We start from the raw sequence: 20,561 nt of genomic DNA, 5'->3' as shown, positions 1-20,561 counted from the left end.
TCCAGAAGGTGTGCTCGTGGGAAAGTACCAGACTTTCCATGGCAGAGGTCACAGGCGGGTGGAGGCCTTGAATTCCCATTCTGGTTTGTGTACATGGTAGGGTTAGACTGTATTTGCAAATACATTTGAATCAAGGTTTTAACATCAGGTTGTTGTTGCTGTTGTTAAGTGCCATTGAGTGGGTTCTGACTCATAGCCAGGGGCAGCTGGAGACTTGGAACTGCTGAACTTGAGGTTCACACTGACCTTATGGTGAAATTCTTACCCTGCAGTAAGTACCCCACCAGGACTCTATTACATCAGTTACAGGATGGCTAGGTGACAATTGTCTTCTTCTCCAGCTTCTTATCTTCTTCTCTTTGCGCTTCCATTTCTTGGAATGCACCATGACCCCTGACTTTTTCTAATCCTAAAGTCTCTTCACCCTAACTACCACCCAAAGCTGGAACGGAGTGAAGCAATTGAAATACCCAGGACCTCTGTCCTATCTGCTGCACAGGAACTTTTTAAAGTGTTGAAGAGCAGAGATGTCAGCTTGAGGACTAGGGTGTGCCTGTCCCAGGCCATTGTGTTTTCAATAGCCTCATATGGATGCGAAAGCTGGACCGTGAATAAGGAGGATCGTAGAAAAATTGATGCCTTTGAGTTGTGGTGTTGGAGGAGAATACTGAAAGTGCCATCGACTGCCAAAAGAACCAATAGATCTGTTTTGGAAGAAGTGCAGCCAAAGTGCTCCTTGGAGGCCAGGATGGCTAAGCTTCGTCTCTCCTACTTTGGACATATTGTCTGGAGGAAACGATCGTTGGAGAAGGATGTCATGCTGGGTAGGGTGGAGGGTCAGAGAAGAAGAGGAAGACCCCCAACGAGATGGATCAGCCAGGTGGCATCATTGATGGACTCAAGTGTGGCAGCGGTAGTGAGGTTGGCCCAGGATTGGACATTGTTTCGTTCTGCTGTGCATGGGGTTGCTATGAGTCGGTTCTGACTTGATGGCACCTGACAACAACAACAACAACAACTGTCCTATTAACCCCTCCACTGCCAGGTTACCATCTTAGTCACAACTGGGCTGAAACACAATTCTTCAGAGGTCACCCAGAGTGAAAAGTTAAGTCACCTTAAATTCTGCTGGGAGTCCTGGTGTGGCGCTGTGGGCTAATGTCAGACTGCAAAGCCATTTGAACTGCAAGGTCAGCGCTTTAAGCTCACAGCTGGGTCAGAATCGACTCCAAGGCAGGCACTTCACAACAAGTTCCGCTCACATGGAAGTCCCTGGTAGTACAAATGGTTAAACACTTGGCTACCAGCCAGAAGGTTGGTGGTTTTAATCTACATGTACCTCGGAAGACAGGTCTGGCAATCTACTTCTGAAAGGTGACAGGCATGAAAACCCTCCGGGGTATTTCTACTCTGCACTCACAGGACTCCAGAGTTGGAACTGACTCGAGGGCTCCTAGCAATCACAAGACCTGCTCTCCTAGAAAGTAAGACTCATTTCCCCTTTAAGTCAGAGATTTTAAATATCCTTTGAAAATATATAGGTTTTAAAAACCGTTGACCACAAGGTCAGTTTGAACTGCAAGCTTGGAACTTTAAACTCACCAGCTGCTCTGTAAAAACCCTATATAGGGTTCTATGAGTTGGAACTGACTCGATAGCACTAAACAACAACAATTTTTGGTTGGGAGCATGGCAGTCCTGTAGGATAAGCTCTGAACTGTGAACCACAAGGTTGGCGGTTCAAGCCCACCAGCAACTCCATGGGTGAAAGATGAGGCTTTCTATAACCACGAAGATTTATAGTCTAAGGTAGATTAGCATGACTCAAGTTTAGGAACTCTTAGTGGTGTGGTACTGGACTGGTAATCACAGGTCGGTGGTTCAAACCCACCTGCCAGTCTGAGAAACTCTATACAGATTTGACAGTACACAGCATCACTGCTATGACCCTTGGGTGCCCCCTGCAGGCACTAAGTCAAATTACCTCAAGGTAGTAAGTGGTGCTGTGGTCCGTGGTTCAAATTCACCCTCTGCTCCTCTCCAGGCTTTCAGTGAATCCGAACTGATTCGAAGACAGTTAACAGCAATAAGAACAGTAAGGGTTTGGAGTTCTGGTGTGGCTCTACAGGATAGTGCACTAGACCGAAAAGTCAGTTTGAACCAAAAGGTCAGTGGTTCAAACCTATCAGCTGCTCCTCAGGGTTGCTCTGAGAACTTAGCAACAACAGTAAACATTTGCCTTTCTTTGCTACAAGTTCTTCCTGGCGTGTGACAGGATTTCTCCATCAAAGTTTCCGCTTTAAGACTTACAACCAGGAGGCTGGGAGAAGAGAGAGCTCTCCCCGATACAGTGTTATGAAATGTGATTAGTTCAGTCTTGTTCTGTGACTGAATTAAATTAAGTGGCAACTGGGACCTATCTGGACAATTTCTTATTGTTTATGTGCCAATTCTTGGTGTGGAGCAGTGGACTAATGCGTCAGACTGCAAAGTTGTTTGAACTGCGAGGTCGGTGGTTCAAGCTCACCAGCTGCTCCTTGGAAACTCTATACAGGGTCACTATGGGTTGGAATCGACTCAATGGCACTTAACAACAACAACAACATGTGCCAATTCCAGTAGGGATTTTTTCCCCTCAAATTTCAGTCATGTCTCTCCTTGTGTCTTCCTTGGGGCATTTTTATACTGGCCGTTACATCCTCTTCTATTTTTACATATGTGTTTTGCTATTAATAATATCTAAATTAATATCTCTTACCTAGCATCTTCTATAACAGGGTTATCAGTGGCTCGGTGGTACAGTTCTCTCCTTTCAACGTGGGAGACCCGAGTTTGATTCCCAGTCAGTGTACCTCGTGCAAAGCTACCACCCGCTGTCAGTGGATATTTGTGTGTTGCTAGGGTGCTGACCAGGAACATGGTGGCTCTGTAGGGTAAGCACTGAACTCTGAATACAAGGTCAGTGGTTCAAGCTCACCAGCTGCTCCTTGGAAACCCTATACAGGGTCGGAACTGACTCCATGGCACTTAACAACAACAAATAAAAACTCCAACCTGTGGGGGAAACCAAGGCAGCCTTTCAGAGAAGGATTCTTGTTGCCTTCCACACTCCTCAATGAAATGTATGTTGATTCTCACCCCGTCTCTGTTATTGGCTGCAGTGGCTGGCGGTTGGACTTTTCATACTATTAGTATGAACCAACTCCGTGGCGCAAACACAAATCACAACTCCTGCTCTGCTGATCTCTTCCTCCTTGGGACCCATGAAGACTCACTCAGTAGCTGTATTTGCTGATTGGTGCTATATGCTTGTCAACCCCAAGCCCCTTTATGCTGGGCACTAAGTCTTTTTCATCTTTCTATTTACAATAAGGAGTCCTGGTGTGGCACTGTGGGCTAATGCGTCAGACTGCAAAGCTATTTGAACTGCGAAGTCGGTGGTTCCAGCTCACCAGCTGCTCCTTGGAAACCCTATACAGGGTCACTATGGGTCAGAATTAACTCGACGGCACTTCACACTTTACAATACAGAGGAGGCCTGGTGGTGCAACAGTCAAGCACTCTGCTACTCCCAGGAAAGGCTGAGGTTCCAAGTCACCAGCAGCTCCGCAGGAGAAAGTTGAGGTTGCTTTCAAAGAATTACAGCCTTGGAAACCCTCAGGGGCAGTCCTCCTCCACCCTATAGCATCGATGAGTAGGAGCAGGCTAAACAGTAAAAGGTTTAGTTACCAGAACTTTGAGTATGAAGCAAGGAGCTCTGGTAGCATAGTGGTTACGAATCGGGCTGGTAACCTCCGTGTCGGCAGTTCGAAACTATCAGCGGTTCCGCAGGAGAAAGATGAGGCGGTCTGCTCCCGTAAAGATTTACAGCCTCCGAAACCCTTTGTAGGGCCACTATGAGTTGGAACCGACTCCATGATAGATAACAACAACTAGTATGAAGCAGATTTCAAACAAACCACACCCACACATGCCCCCTCTTGTAGCTGTATCAGAACCGAAGCTGGGGTGCTGCATGGCCTTGAATCTGGAGGAACCTGACAGGTAGTCCACAGGTGAGGGAGCAACTCCAATTCTGTCGTTGCTCCATGAGCGGGGATCTGCAGACATGGATCTTGGTGAGTTCACCAAGCCTGGGGCAATGGTTAAGAAGACTGGCGTTTACAAACTAAGCAACATGAAAATGCTGGATATCGCTGTGTGAAATCTTGCAGTGTTTAAAGGCTGCTGCAATGACAAAAAGAACTCTTAGTGGTTTGAATAAAACAGTGAGCACCGAACTTCCAGTCTGGCTTGTTGGATGCTTTCATTTACTGTGTCGGTATAGCGGTAGAGTGATGAGTTTTCCATCACCTGCAGTTTCCAAATGCTTGCACATAAACCCCAGGCTTCTTCCTTTCTCTGCCACAAACAGCTAAGGACAGTCCTCAGCCAATGAAAGAAGTGGAAACAAAAGTTGGAAATGCTCAATATTTAAGGAGACCAAAGGATGCTAAACACAAGACTTGAAAATCCCAGATGGGCATTTGCAGAACTGGTTCTCCTGCTAAGAAAGAGGCCACTACAGGCTTGGGGACCGGGGTGGTGGTGGTGGGGCTGGGCAGAGGTGGTGGGGAGAGAGAGGGAGTGTGTGTGTAGCATGGATAAAATGAGGGTCTCCAACTGGAGTCAATTGAGAGCCAAATCTGCCATGGGTCAGTCCACTGTCCATCTGTCCGGATTCAATGGCACTCTCCTATTCTCTGAGATGCTGTCCAGCCCCTATTTGACACAGCCCTTGTAGACAGTTCCCTCTGATGACCCAGAACTCCAATATGGAACACACTTGTCTGTTGACCCAACAGCTGTTGACCTCCTTCCGCTTCCTTGTGTTCAGAAACCCAGTTGCACTAGTTGTTAGTTCTCAGGTCCGCTCTGGTTCATGGCAACTGCACATTTGACAGTATGAATCCTTGCCTAGTCCTATACCACCTTCACTACTGTTGCCAGGCTAGTGTGGGTTGTTATGGCCACCGTGTGTTTTGAGTACCTTCCAACCTAGAGGGCTCACCTTCCAACACTATAATTGGACAATATTCTGTTGCAGTCATTGGGTTTTCATTGGCTAATCTTCTGAAGTCTTCCTAGACTGTCTTAGTCTGGAAGCTCTGCTGCATTCTGTCCACCTTGGATGACCCTACTGGTATTTAAAATACCCGTGGCATAGCTTTCAGGATCACAGCAACATGCAAGTCACCACAGTATGACAAACTTGACAGATTGGGGGAGGCTGGTGGCAGTGGTATTTCAGCAGCTGTATTTTCAGCCTTAAGGAATCCATCAGTCATGACTGTTTAAGGTGATCATTAAGCCCATTGCTTTTGCCAGTGATCTAGCTAGAGGTTGGCAAGTGAGAGAGCCCAAAAGACAGACATTAGGGCAAGGGTGATAGAACATTCTGGAAAATCATTTGAGGGAGCAAACCAATGAGGTGAGCTCTGTCCCTTTTCTCTGTCTTTGCACGTACCGTGAGAGGAACGATGTTTGGAGGAGCAACAGGGAAGGCCAAAGACTCATAGGGCACCCTATCTGGGGCTGTAAGTCACCCACATCACTTGTTATATGAGAAAAAGGATTTTATTATATGATCCACTCACAGTTCTGTCCTGGGAGATCAACATTTCCCGATACAGCATCTTGTTGTGAAGCGCCGTCAAGTCCGTTCCGACTCATAGCAATCCTGTATAGGGTTTCCTAGGAGCAACTGGAGAATTTGAACCCCTGACCATGTGGTTCACAGTCCAGTGATGACCCTGCAGCACTACACCAGGAGACCAATACAGCATCTAGGCTCCATACATGGATAACAAGGGTCCTGGACATTGAAGAGACATCCTAGTAATCTTGCCCCTGACCAGAGAGCTTGGCGATGGCACATTTATTAGAGCTTGTACCTGAGCAGAATCAGGTATCCTCCAGCTACCACCATCTGAATTCCCAAGCCTACTTTATGGGTCTTTGTATCAGACAATTCTTATATGTCATTTCAGATCCTGTTGGTTTCACTTGTCCTTGGCCACTTGTTTCTAAACCCCACTAGGAGTGCTGCTGTGACGCTGTGGGCTACTGTGTCCGAATGCAAAGTTGTTTGAACTGTAAGGTCGATGGTTCAAGCTCACTGCTCCTTGGAAACCCTATGCAGGGTCGCAACGAGTCAGAACAGACTCCATGGCACTTAGCTGCCACAATGTCCCCTCTGCTGGGACATCCTTTCCCTTGCTCTCCCCCATGAATGACTTCTCATTCTCTAGACCCAGGCCTATAGTGGCTACCTCCAGAAGGCCAGTCCCTGACCACTCCTTTTATTCTTCTCTGTCTCCGCCCCTCATTTGTTACTTTCAAGCACTTGGCACCGATTGTAGTGATTTTGCTCCACGCCCCTTTGTCTATTTCGTTAGTGTTTACCCACAGCTGTGATTTTCGAGTCCTTGAATGAACGAGTGTCATTGATGAAGCATCTAGTAAGTGCTAGGCCCTCTGCAAAGACGTAACCCTGAAAAAAACCCTTCTTTCAGCAGGCCTTGTGGTTCAAACCGACCTTGTGGTCCAGTGCTTATCCTACAGCGAGTGCCAAGCCAGGAGTCTTTAAATGAAATTATACCTACATTTTTATGTTTCAGAGAGAGTCCTGGATCTCGAGGCACTCAGTAAGCAATCAACAGAGTCAAGCTGTACACAGCTGTTCAATCATGTCTAAGGGGTTAGTTAATAGGAGAGCTTCCTCCATTACATACATTATCTGCATTATCAGTGCACAGAAATATCAAATCCCGTTGTCAAGGTCATTCATTCATAGGTTATGACTCTGTCAAAATGCAAGTTTGTCGGAAAGATGGAATAGAATTTTCCTTTCCTCCTCTCTAGGCACCCCCGCCCCCACTCCGGACTCCGCCCCTCCGCGCGTGTTGCCCTGGGCGCCCCCTACTGCCCGCCGCTGGGACCTGCGGCCGCTCGCCACACCCCCCTGTTTTTGTCGGCCCACAGGGAGTTGCCTGTCCCTTTAATTGGAATGTACCAAGTCTTTTCTTGTGTCAAGTTTCTTCCTGAGTCCGAAATGGTAGGACTTATTGATTGAAGGTCTCGAGAAAGCAACGTGCAGGCCGTGTGGTTATTTTTAGGCGCTCAACACCGCCATGGAGTGAAGGAGCGCGCGGGGGAGAACCACTCCAGTGCGGCCCTCCCCGCCTGGCGTCATAGTAGAGTCCCAAGATGGCGGCCACCATGAAGAAGGCGGTGAGTGGGGCGCTCGGGGTGGTGGGTGCCCGGGAGGCGGGCGCGGGGAGCCCGGGGAGCCGAGGCCGCAGGGTGGGGAGCTGCGCGGCTGGAGTCTGGGCGTGGGGCCCGGCTCCGAGGTCTCGGCCCGGAGGCGGCTCCGCGGCGAGGCCTGATGCGCTCTGCCGTTCGGGGCGACTCCTCAGGCCGCCGCCCCACTAGGCGAGGTGGCCCTCTCGTGGCTGAGACCCCTGGGAGGTGATGGCACCCGTGGGTCGCGAGCGCTGCACTCGGCCATCACGGGCCGGGACCCTCGCCCGCGAGTCAGGAAGCCGAGATCGCAGAGATGGGGGGACCCGCCTGGGGTCACGCCGCTCGGGAGGGGCAGAGCCGGTCCTGATCCCGAGGACCCGGCCCCGCAGCCGTGTGTCCATCCTCGGTGTCCGCTGGGATCAGACGCTGCCGTTGGGTCAGCGCAGGACTGCTCACCGCAAGGTCGGCGGTTCAAGCCCACCCACCGCCCCTCGGAAACCCTATACAGGGTCGCCGTGGGTCGGGACCGACCTGACAGCGCCTCCCAGCAGACCACGTGTCAGTTTCCGGCAGCTTCGTTGTCTTTGCTTATCGTCCTAGCCGCCTAGCGGGGACGAGGGTTTCTCCCGGGTTCCGGGATAGAGAAACTTACATACGGAGGCGTTGTTGTGAAGTGCTGTGGAATCGGTTCCGACCCAGAGCGATCCTGTATAGGGTTTCCAAAGAGCAGCTGGTGAGCTTGAACCAACGACCTTGCTGTCCAGCGCATTAACCCGCAGCGCCACCAGGACTCCTGCAGAGGTGTTAGCACCCCCAAAGCGACACAGCTAATGAGTAGTGTTCCTGGGGTTCAAACCCAAGTGTGCTTTGTTTTTTCTTACAGTCTCCTTGGTTTTTTGTTTGTTTCGTTTTTCCCCTATGTAGCAGGTTAGGGAACTCTGGTAGTTTACTGGAGTCCAAGCTGAGCTGCTAACCTCAAGGTCAGCAGATAGATTCTACCAGCTGTTCCTCGGGAGAAAGATGCGGCTTTTTGCTCCCGTAAACATGTACAACCTGAGAAACCCTGTACAGGGTCACTATGAGTCAAATCACTCCAGCACACAACCATCATCACTTAGCAAGTTGCCTCCCATTTGAGATTTATAATCCAGTAAATCTACACCAAAGCTTAAAGATCTCTAAGTAAAAGAAAACATCAGGGGGGTTTGGGTTGGGGAAGGACATGCTGACAGTTGATAGCTGTAGAGGCTTCACCATCTAACTACTAGATTAGGAGCTGGGCCGCTAACTGCAAGGTCAGCAGTTCGAATCTAACAGTCTCTCCATGGGAGAAAGATGAAGCTTTCTGCTCCTCTAGATATACAGCTTTGGAAACCCTATTCAGGGTCGCTGAACCCACCACCACCACCAGGCACAGTTTGGAGCCCTGGTGTGGTATTGTAGGATAAGCATACTGGATAGCAAGGCCTGTTTGATTTGCAGGATGGGCAGTTCAAACTCACCAGTTGCTCCTCAGAGACCCTATGCAACTCGATAGCATTACCAACAACAGGCACAATGTGAAGACCATTGCTGCATTATATTTATTTTCTCCTTGCAGGGAAATAGTGTTTCTATCCCTATTTCAAAAGGATCTCTGATAGCATAGTAGTTACAAATCGGTAATCATACGAGTGGTAATCTCATGGTCAGCAGTTCGAAATTACCAGCGATTCAGCGGGAGAAAAATGAGGTTTTCTGCGCCCGTAAAGATTTACAGCCTCGGAAACCCTGCACAGGGTTGCTATGAGTCAGAACTGACTGCATGTAACCACCACCACCCCGTATCACAGATAAGGAAACGGAAGCCGAGAGGCACAGCTAGGATTTAAACACAGGCATTTTGGCTACAGGAGCTCTGGCTAATGAAAGGTTGGTGGTTTGAACCCACCAGCCGCTCCTTGGGATAAAGAGGAGGCAGCCTTTGGGAAACCCTGTGGAGCAGTTTCTAGTTTGTCCTGTGGCTAAACTCCGGAACGGATTCCATGGCACTGGGTTGGGTTGGGTTTTGGTATTCTGACTCAGAATCCCCTGGCTGAAGGTGCTTGTTTCCCAGGTGTGCCGTGTTTGCCACCGTCCCACTTCTAAGTGCTCCCTGCTTTCCTGTACTGCAGAATCATAGCTGCCTGTACCCGGGGTGGGACGCACAACTAACCCTCCTGGTGTACCCGGGGCCAAGGCGTTTCCTGGGACACCGGACTTTCAGGGATAACCAGTCATGTTGGTCACCCTATTGATCTTTGGTGTTAACTGCAGTCGAATCGGAACAGTGACCCTGCATCGGGTCACCAAGGCTGTTCATGTTGGCGGGCGCAGAAAGCCTCATCTTTCTCCTGCAGAGCAGCTGGTGGGTTTGAACCGCCGACTGTGTGATTGCTGGTCCTATGCTTATCCTACAGAGCCACCTCTCTCTAACCCTCCTGGTCTGTCATCCACAAATTCTTAACGACGGCCAGACTACAAGAGGGCTTCAGAAAGTTTGGTGGGAAATGGAATTCAGGGCCATGGTGAGCTAAACAAGTTGAAAGGTTTGGGAGTTCCATGCCACCTTAGTTTGTTAAGTTGATGCCTCTCTTGTAAGGTTTGACCTTAATTCCCAGGGTGATATTGTTGTGGTCAGCCCCCATTTTATAAATGAGAAAACTAAAATGTAGAGGAGACATGAAATAGTGAGGCTATGGTAGAAAAGTTATTTGAGCCCAGGCCTTTGATTCCCACGTTTTTCCACGTGGACTTCATTATGGGTTCGGTTATATCAGAGGTTACTGGTCTTTATGCTTCGGGACTTCCACTCATCCAGCAGGCAGATCTTGAACGTGTAATCTGGCTTAGTCTTTGCTAGGTCATTGTTGGTGTTAAATGCCGCCCAGTTGGTTCTGATTCATAGCCACCCTGTCTGTATAGGGTTTCCGAGGAGCAGCTGAATTTGTAGTTTAAACCAAATTTGTGGTCCAGTGTTTTATAGAGAATCTATTACTCGCAGTTGCTGTTGTTGAGTGTCATTGAGTCGGTTCCGACCCATAGTGACCCTGTATGGGTTTCCAAGGAGCAACTGGTGAGCTTGAACCGACTTTGCAGTCCATTAACCCACAGCGCCACACCAGTGTTGAGTAATAAATAGTAACGTGCCTCTCAGAGAATCACAGAATGCACATTGTAGCGGGAGAGGCAGGCAGTCTGTTCCTCAAATCGTCACACTGACAAAGGTGCAATTTCCAACTCTGATCAGCACTGTGACGAAAGGGCATTGGTGAATGAGGGCTGAAGTAAGGTTAGATTATGCCAGGTGTGCTAGTGACATTTGGGTGAAGTGTTGGGCCAGTGACCACAAGGGCAGTCGTTAAAAGCCACCACCGGCTCCATGGCAGGAAGATGTACCCCTCTGCAAGGCCATAAAGGGCTCTGTGAGCCCAAATCAACACAGCACCAGTGGGTTTGCGTTCCGAGGGAATAGCTCCTGCAAGATCATGGTGCATTTTTATAAAGGAAGGACCAGCCCTGAGGGTAACAGAAGGAATTCAGAGTTAGGAACCCAAAGGGTTTTCTTCTTCCCTTTCACGCCGTGAACTCAGCTCAGCGGGCCCAGTGTTGGGAGTAATTCCTGCTAGGTTAGCTGCTGAGACAAACACTTTTTGTGGATGAATTCGCTGGACTGCAAAGTTGGTTTGAACTGCAAGGTCAGTGGTTCAAGCTCAGCAGCCACTCCTCAGAAACCCTATACAGGGTCACTGTGGGTCACATCTGACTCGATGGCACTTAACAACAACAGTAGAGAAACCCTGTCGGCATAAAAGGAGCCACGTCATTGTTAGTGATCTTCACATGTGTACCACTCTGAGCCGCACATCTGGTCATGACTTGGCTGAGGAGAATCTGGAGACCAGAAGGCCCAGTCTTTCCTCGCATCTCCAGTTCTGCTTTCCGAGGCCTTATTCTTAGCCATTGCTTACACGTTGAGTTCTGAGCGTCAGTGTCCTGAGTCCAAAGTGCCTGTCTTCCAAGAGGCCACTGCTGGCTTCACTCTCCAGCCCCCAACGCTGTCTGTTTTATGGGAGCCGCTGGTAGGTTTGAACCCTCTGCCTTAGAGTTAAGTTCGCAGCCCAGTACTTAACCCCCTGCTCCACCAGTTCTCCTTCCCCTGAGGCGTGGGGACAGTTTATTTGACTCACACACTGACTTTAGCCCTTGACCCAGTGGGCACCCGCTGCTAGGACTCCAGATAGCAGGGACCAGTGCCTGCTGGGGCTACAACCGGAAACATCTGCTTTGGAAAGATAGAAGGCAGGTGGCCAGATGCCGCTAACCCTGCTGGAAAGTAGGTCTGGTCGAGCCTGGTCCTGACTCAAGTTTTGAGCCCTGTGTGTCGCAGGCCCTGGACGAGGTTACCCCACCTGTGTGGCCCTGTGGAGCCCTCGCCGTGACAGGTGGAGCTGTAATTATGTGTCAGGCTTTTCCTGAGCTCCTGTTTCCACAAAGGGATGCCGGCTCTTTAGGTAGCCAGCTGGGGCTCTTGTGTTCTTGACGGGATCCTTCTCGTAGAGGCAAATCGAACCAGTCCTTTAGTGAAGCTCCTTCCTTTCATGTTTGTAAACATCACACACAGGGGTGAGCACTTAGTGCTGTGTGTGTTTGTGAGGAGACTCAGAAAATTCACAGAAAAATCCCATCTTTTCATTCCACTTTCCCATGAACTTTTGAAGCCCCCTTGTATATACTATACTGCTCATCCTTTAAAGGGGTTTTGAGGCTACCCACTGGGTTTCAGTGGGTGGGCCTGCTGCATGGGCGATGGTTTGTTGGGATGATGAGAGCCGGGGAGGGCTCCATCTTGCTGCCTCGGTGCTGCAGATCGTCTCAGATAACTGTACCTACACGGCTGTGTCCCTGAGCAGGGGAAGGAATGGGCGTGGATTTGGAGACGATGAGCCCATTACTGTTAGTTAACAAAAGTAACACTTGTTGAAGCTGCAGTTGTGAGCAAGCCTTCCCTCCAAATGGGAATGATGTCCTTATTTCAGGGGGCCCTGACGGTGCACTGGTTAAGCAGCCGGCTGCATGGCAGATACATCTCAGGAACCCTGGTGGAAGGACCTGATGGCTGGCTGTTCCAGGACACCCAATGGCGCAATTCTGTTGTCATGGGCTCCTTGTGAGTCAGGATGGACTCCACCGCAGCCTGCAGCATCAACAGTTGTCACTCCTGTTTTATGATCGAAGGGAAACCATAAAGAGAACTTTATTAGGTGCAGTCAAGCTGGTTCCCACTCGTAGCAGCCCTGTGCACAACAGAACGGAAGAGTGCGCCGTCCTGCACCACCCCACAGTTGTTACCAGTCCATCTCGTTTGGGGTCTTCGTCTCTTTCTCTGACCCTCCACTTTACCAAGTACAATGTCCTTTTGCAGGGACTGGTCAATCCTGATAACATGCCGAAGTATAGGAGGTGAAGTCTCGCCATCCTTGCTTGTAAGAACATTAATTTATTTTTTAAATGTCTGAGGCCCCTTAGAGATCTGATGAAGGCTAAGGAGTTCCCCTACCTCTTCCAGATGTCTGTGCACCTATATGTGTACATACACACACAGACACACACACACACAAACACACTCACTTTCTGGGAGTTCATGGGTCCGTCTGAGGACTCGAGGGCCGTCCTGTGGTTTGGAACACGACTCTGCCACTTCCTAGCAGTGTAATATTAGGCAGGTCCCTTAACCTCTGTTTGTCCCAGCCTCTCCATCTGCTAAATAGTGGGACTATGACGCCACTTAAAAAGATGGATTGGAGGTTTATATTCGGAGATGAGAAAACACTAGAAAATGCCAGCACTTTGTAAGAGCTCGCCGAATATTAGCCGAGATTTTATAGATGCTTTTACTTTCTACTATCCAAACACGTTATTTGCAAATTCAATCACATTAAATATTTTTAAGTATGCACTTGTAGACATTTTATGGAATTACACCTACTTTATCATTAAGAAATATAAACAAGTTCTGCATTAAAATAAATGAAATTTCCCTATGTGGGGAATATAAGGTGCTCTGGTAGCGTGGTTACAAATTGGGCCGCTAACCTCAAGATCAGCAGTTTCAAACTACCAGCCGTTCTGTGGGAGAAAGAGGAGGCTTTCTGCTCCTGTAAAGATGTACAGCCTCGGAAACCCTGTACTGGGTCACTATGAGTCAGAACCGACTCCCCGGCACATCACCACCACTTCAAAGTACAGACACTTAAGATTTTATGTTTCATTTGAAGCACTGGACCGCAATGTCAGTTTGAACCACAAGGTTGGTGGTTCAAACTCAACAGCCACTCCTAGGAAACCCTATATAGGGTTGCTATGGGTTGAAACCGATTCCACAGCACACAGCCACCACCACCATGTGAAGAATCGTTATGTGCCATGGAGTTGGTTCCGACTCATAGCGACCCACACAGGGTTTCTGAGGCTGTAAATCTTTACGGGAGCAGAAAGTCTCATCTTACGTTGAACAGCTGGTAGTTTCGAACTGCTGACGGTGAGATTAGCAGCCCGATTTGTAACCACTGTAGCCACTGAAATTCACAGGCGCCCTCTCTGGTCAGTGTGTCCGTGTGATCACAGACTACAGGGACTGCCCGACTTCTCAGAGCCTTCTGGTTTGAGTGTGTTTGTATTAGGGCTTATTCTTACTTGTTTATATTTTAAATGTTCCGTAGCCTAGGCATCCTATCCTAGCAAAGGTGGTAGAGGTATGAAGGAATCCGAAGCCCATGGAACAAAAGGAAAATGAGACACATGCTTGCGATGCTCCCCGCCTCTGTGGTCCTTAACTATAGGAGGGCAACGAGGGAACAAGTTCCAGCAGTCTGTCAGATGACAGCCAGCTACAACTTCATTCAGATGCACTGTTAACGTTGTTTTCCAGGCTGCGGAAGATGTCAATGTTACTTTTGAAGACCAGCAAAAGATCAACAAATTTGCTCGGAATACAAGTAGGATCACAGAGCTCAAGGAAGAAATAGAAGTAAAAAAGGTACTGCAGATACTTATCTTATGGAGGGGCTTCCAAAGCTTAGTGGGGAATTCTGTTGTCTTTTCATTCTAGTGTCCCACTTCTTGACGTCCCCTCATACTTAAGAAGAATAAAAGTTCTTTCTGACAGTGTTGTTAGTGGGTGCTGTCGAGTCAGTTCCGACTCAGGGACCCTGGCACAGCAGAAGGAGACACTGCCTGGGCCTGTACCTTCATCCCAGCTGTCCTGGTTGCAGCCACGGTGTTGGTCCTTCTGGCTGGGCGTCAGTTAATAAGTGGGTTCAGTTCCTAAGTGAATAACACAATTGTGCCAGCTAAAGGAGAAATGATTTTTTCTGATGAGAGGTTAGAGAGCTGGCAGAAGTGCTGAGAGCCTCAAATCCAGGCTGAGTTTCCAGAACCTCACCTCAGGGAGCTTGGCTGATGCCGGAACCACCGTGTCTCTGCTGAGCCTGTGCGAGGAGGCTCCTGCCCCTGCAGACCTTGACACCCCGAGCTCCTGGCACTGCACGCACCTGGTGTAGCACTCCTGAACTGAAGTCCACTGTGTTTGGTGGGAGGGAACCTAAATGAGTACTAGTCTGCACCCAGTAGTGGGAGTGCTGTGGCCCTAGAGGATAAGCACTGGATTGCGAACCACAATGTTCCAGAGACCTGAGAGCTGGCTGAACCCCGGTGTGTTCTGTCGCCTAGGGCCACTACAGTCGAAATTGACAGCAACAAGAATTCCTTCATAAAAGAGTTCCTGGGAGGGGTGGGGGTGGGGGTTCCCAAAAGACCATGGGCTTGTAGCCTCTGTCAGGGAGTCTGAACTTGCTTCTCATTGTACTTGACTTTTGGGTCCATAGAAACAACTCCAAAACTTAGAAGATGCTTGTGATGACATCATGCTGGCCGATGACGACTGCTTAGTGATCCCTTACCAGGTTGGGGATGTGTTCATTAGTCACTCTCAGGAGGAAACACAAGAAATGCTAGAAGAAGCAAAGGTATGGTGAACGTGTCTGTGGGAGAGAAAGTCTAATTCTTCAATTAGAATGTGTGTCATTGGTGAAGGAGCTGGGAGGTAGGGAATACTGGCTACTGCTTAGAGCGTCCTTATAGTGCCCGAGGCCCTCTCCTGATGCTGTGAGCCTGACTTTAGGTAGTCCTAGTGGTCGGGCAGTGTGTGGTCTGTTGTGCATAGGGTCTCTGTGAGTGGGCACGAAGTCAGTGGCAGGCACCTAACAACAACAGTGGTGGTCCTCAGGTGCTGTGACCTTCTCATTTAGAGATGGAGAGGTTGAGAGTTTGCGAGAATTATTCAAAGGTGATAGAGCACTCAGACGTGATCGCCGGACTCCAGGATTTAGTAGAAAAGTCACCTGTAATCCGGTACCCAGAGAGGCCACTCTTGGTGTTGTTGTTGGGTGCTGTCGAGTTGGCTCTGGCTCCTAGCGACCCAGCGTCCAACAGAAGGTAACACTGCCCTGTCTGTGGCAGCCTCACGTTTGAGGTGTTTGAGCCCAGAGTTGCTGCCACTGTGCCAATCCATCTTGTTGGAGAGCTTCCTGTTTCTCACTGACTGTCCACTTCCCTTCCCCAGGGGCTGGTCCTTCATGATGATAGCATCAGTGAAGAGTCTCCCTAAGGGGCATTCTGGCTCTCCGTCTTCCAGGATTTGCTTGTTCTGCTGCTAACCCAGGATATAGTCAGTATTTGCCAACACCGTAATTCAGCCGCATCAGTTCCTCTTTGATCTCCCTTATTCATTGTCCATCTCATCACATGCAGATGAGATGACTGAAAATACCGTGGCTTAGTCCCGGAAATGACATCTTCGCTCACTAACACTTTAAACAACTCTTGCAGCAGATTTACCCAATGAAATACGTTCTTTGATTTTTTTTTTTTTTTTGGTCTGGTGTGGCTCTGTAGGATAAACTGTAAAGTCAACAGTTCAAACCCACCAGCCCACCCCATGGGAGAAAGATGAGGCTTTCTGGTCCCATAAAAATTTACGAATCGGAAACCCTGTACAGGGCTGCTGTGAGGCTGGTAGTGCGGTCGGGCTTCCATGGACACTGGTTGTGGGTCCACATGAAGTGATGTCCTGGCGGCTTCCATCTGTCTCTGCACTGCTCACTGGTCCAGTTGTGAGTAGTTCTGTTTCCTTTATGTTGAGGTGTAACCCGGACTTTGGTTGCAGGTTCATTTAGGGTTTCATTAAACTGTGGATTCTGACTCAGTCTACCTGTGGGGGGCTGGGGGAGGGGGGTACTCCAGCCTAAACTGGCTCAGCGAGCAGCTCAGGTCTCAGCCCTGGGTGTAATGCACACAGATTCCTGTATTTCTCCTTTGCTCTCTTTTTCTGTAGAGACTCTGGTTTCACCCTTTGATGACTTCACATTCCAGTGAGAGCTTTTTCTTCTTGCATTTAATGTTGGTTCAGTTAGCAGGTACTCATTGAGAGTTCTGAACAGCATGGAGTTTGGGGACCGTTCAGGGCTGGTAGTGTTGCATTCTGATAGGCAGCGGGGCTTCCAAAGGTTCCTGGGAAGATGCCATCGTGAAGCCGTACGTACCTGGAGCCCCTAGGAGTCAGAGGCAGCTCCGTAGCTGCTAACAGCAGTGCCTACCACTGGTGCTACTAATGGGCCCGTTTCCTGGTTTTGTTCTTTGGCTCCTAGGTCAGACCCATCCTGACCTGTTAGCCTGTTGCTGTCAAGGGGTCCCCACTCAGCGACTTGATAAACATCAACTTGTTGAGCCCCGCCACCAGCTTTAGTCCAGTAGGCTAGTGATAGGGTCCAAACATTCAGAGACTGGCACTGGACTGCTGACCACAAGGTCAGCGGTTCAAACCCAGCAGGTGCTCCACGGGAGAAGGAGTATGCCGCCTCCTCGGAAAGCGCTGTGTGGGGTCAGTGAGCTGGAATCCATCCAATGGAGTGGGTTTGTTTTTTGGTTTGTTTGGTGACTTTGCTAAGAGTACCCTTGACCTTTCTTTGACTCCTGTGGTTTGTGGTTTCTTTGTCATGCTGAGGAAGCTGCCTGCTGGCCTGCTGGCCACCTCCTGAGTCCGATGATGACACCCTGTCTCTCTCTCCTAAGCAGCCCCAGGACTGTGGAGCTCATGAAAACTCCTGCCAGCTTTTGGTCACAGGTTATTTTTAATTCTTGGTGGCATTGTGAGTTTTTATCACTTCCTGTCGTTTCATGGTTTTGTGGGAAGTTAGGAGAAGCTGGGCCAGATGCCCGACTGCTGATAAAAGGTTATGACCGGATGTCTGGCACACATGCTGCTTGAGGCCTTTGAGGCAGCCCTATAGGGCAGTGCAGAACTCGACCAGGGCTGTAGGGGTTTAATCCTTGTGGGAGTAGACTGCTTTCATCCCCCTGGCCTTTCTCTTGGCAGCCAAGAGCTATACCACTGCGCTACCAGGGCTCCTGTTTTTTATTAAACCACTGCCATCCAGTAGGTTCCACAGCATAGTAGCCCTGTGTAGGGTTTCCAAGGCTGTATATATACGTATGGGAGCAGAAAGCTTCACAGAAAATACATGATTTAGGTCAGGTGCATCTGAGTCCTCAACGACCTTTAACAACAAAGTGCTCAAGAGCAAAGATATCACATTGAGTTGGTACTGACTCATAACGACCCTATGCACAACACAATTCTTCAGTGTCCTCATCCTTGGCTTCAGTGGTTGATGGGTAATTTTGAATGATAGTGGTGTTAACTGGTCTCCCTGTGTTAAGTGCGGTTGTGTCGGTTCCAGCTCTTAGTGACCCTGTATAGGATTTCTAAGGTGTCAAATCTTTGTGGGAGCAGAAAGCCTCATCTTTCTCCATGTTGTGGTTCACAGTCCAGTGCTTATCATCCAGTCTCTGGTCTTCCTCATAGACATATGGTTATTATTTTGTCGCAGACAGCATGACGCTTCAAGATCTTGAAATGCTCTTTTTGACGGTGAATTCGATGCCGTTGCTCTTCAGTTTGTCATTCCCGGAATAGTAAACCGTTCAACTGTCAGATTCAGAATGCCAATACCATTTCGTTAGTACAGTAATGTCTCGGATATCAATCTTGTGTGTTCCATCTTATTTTTGACTTCAGTTTTCCTAGATTCATGCTTCATACATTGCATGTTCTAAATATGAATGGATGTCTGTAGCCATTTCTTCTCATATTGAATTGTACCCTGTCAGCAAATGAAGGTTCTGAAAGCTTTGCTCCTTCTACGTCATTAAGGTTAACTCTACTTACAGGAGTCAGCTCTGCCCTAGTTGTGTTTTGAGTGTCTTCCACCTGAGAGACTGACCTTTAGGCACTGTATCTGGCAGTGTTCAGCTGGTATTCATAAGGTTTTCAGTGGCTAACCACTCAGAAGTGGCCCTCATCTTCTTCTTGTGTTAGTCTGGAAGCTCCGCTGAAACCTGTCCACCATCGGTCACCTTGCTGGGGTTTAAAATACCAGTGGCATAGTTTTAACATCACAGCAACATGCAAGCCACCACAGTGTGACAAAATGACAGACAAGTAGTGGCTTTCCTTTATTAGGAGAGGATGGCTTAGTAATTAGCCTTCTGTGGACGATTGGGTTTTGAGTTGGTACAGACTGACAGGAACAGGTCGATTTGTTCTGTGAAAGCACTGGGCCCCTGAATTAAAATACATACATGCAGACCTGGGGTTAGGTCTGATTACCAGTGCTGTTTGCTGCCTGTCCAAGGTTAGAAACTTCTTGACCCAAAATTTCTGCCCACAGTATTTCAGCCTCAGATGCTTAGAAGTCATCCAACTGAATCAAATTAATTTAAACTTTTTTCCCCCCCAGAGAAATTTGCAAGAAGAAATCGATGCCTTACAGTGCAGAGTGGAGTCAATCCAGCGGGTGTTAGCAGATCTGAAAGTTCAGTTATATGCAAAATTTGGCAGCAACATAAACCTTGAAGCTGATGAAAGTTAAACGTTTTTATAATACTTTTTTTTAAATTTGTTTAATAAACTTGAATATTGTTTAAATTGATAATTTCCCTTCTTCAAATGATAATGGAAAGCAAAAATTTTTTTTCATTTTCGTTTATTTAATGGAAATGTGCCTATTTTCACATGTCTTGTTTATTTATTTTGTATTTTTAAAGAAAACAGTATTCATCTATGTATTTTGCATAACAGTTATATCACGTCTAGGGGGCTTTATGTCCTACAGCTATTAAAATCAGTTAAGCAATCTGTATGTTTCTATATTGTCATTTAGAATGCTGGTTTCAGTTGTTGTTAGCAAGAAAGCAGAATGTGCCGTGGTATTTGCATAGACCCGGTTTCGAGTTGCTGTTTAGAACCACGGTGAGAACACTCCAGAAACACCCAACTCTACATGTCTGCTTCAGTTATTTCAGAACTAAAGCATTGCTGTCCTGTGGCTAAGCATTGAACTGCTAACCACAAGGTTGGCAGTTCAAACCCACCATCAGCTCCATGGGAGAAAGCTGAGGCTCTTTGCTCCTGTAAAGGTTTACAGCCTCGAAGACTAATGGTCGGACTCCACTTGCTGACAGTGGTTTGGGTTTTTGGTGAAGGTACTGTCACATTTTACATCATGTTGTTGTTGTTGAATCAGTTCCGAGTCATAGCCACCCTGGAAAGGGAGTTTCCACAGAGCAGCTGGGTGGCTTGAACTGCTGACCTTGAGGTTTGAAGTTCAGTGCTGGTTCTTCAGCGCCACACCAGGCACAAAAGCTGGGCATATAGTTAAGTATGAGGGGGCCTCAAAAAGTTTGTAGGAAAATTCCATTATCTTTTCATTCTGTTTTCCCACAAACCTTCAGAAGCCCCTTATATGAATGCAATATATAATATATGTTTAACTTACCTTTCACTTACAGACCAGTAGCATAGATTCCGGTATGAGAGTTTATACGTTGACATATGTTGAGATTCATACAAAGCAAAACAAGGATGTTTAGGAACCAAGAAAAATATCAGAGCGAGCCGGCCGAGGCTGCCTATTGTTTCTCTAGGTCTCCCAAGTGTTCTTCCTTTGATGGTACAGTCATACTACTGTTTGAAACTTTTTACTATGAATTGAGTGAAGGTTTACAGAGCAGATCATCCGTTTTACAGTCAAGAAATCCTCCGCTTTGTTTCATTCTCAGGGACTGCAGTCCCTTCCCTGCAACACAGTCATCCCACTGCCTCCCTGGTGTTCTGTTCGTCTCCATTCCACCCTCCTTCC

The 20,561-nt window shown here is 48.2% G+C and overlaps 1 protein-coding gene across 1 annotated transcript; it reads left to right on the top strand.

Moving 5' to 3' along the window:
* Positions 1-1,136: 1,136 nt before the first annotated feature.
* PFDN4 (prefoldin subunit 4) lies at positions 1,137-19,343 on the top strand. The gene is made up of 5 exons (XM_006839167.1): positions 1,137-1,140; positions 7,242-7,272; positions 14,234-14,341; positions 15,189-15,329; positions 19,161-19,343. Exons 2-5 carry the CDS (start codon positions 7,249-7,251, stop codon positions 19,290-19,292), a joined length of 405 nt encoding a protein of 134 aa, XP_006839230.1. The 5' UTR covers positions 1,137-1,140; positions 7,242-7,248; the 3' UTR covers positions 19,293-19,343.
* Positions 19,344-20,561: the final 1,218 nt, after the last annotated feature.

This window comes from Chrysochloris asiatica, unplaced genomic scaffold, assembly GCF_000296735.1.
Source record: "Chrysochloris asiatica unplaced genomic scaffold, ChrAsi1.0 scaffold00023, whole genome shotgun sequence".
Lineage (NCBI taxonomy): Eukaryota > Metazoa > Chordata > Mammalia > Afrosoricida > Chrysochloridae > Chrysochloris > Chrysochloris asiatica.
The sequence above is the reverse complement of the archived record's forward strand: the minus strand, read 5'-3'. Positions and strand labels throughout refer to the sequence as shown.

What these genes read in the sequence shown, in the direction of transcription:
- PFDN4 (XM_006839167.1), top strand. Translation starts at nt 7,249, where the DNA reads ATGGCGGCCACCATGAAGAAGGCG. An exon ending in AAGAAATAGAAGTAAAAAAG is followed by an intron (nt 14,342 to 15,188) that starts GTACTGCAGATA and finishes TTGGGTCCATAG; the next exon opens with AAACAACTCCAAAACTTAGA. An exon ending in AAATGCTAGAAGAAGCAAAG is followed by an intron (nt 15,330 to 19,160) that starts GTATGGTGAACG and finishes TTTCCCCCCCAG; the next exon opens with AGAAATTTGCAAGAAGAAAT.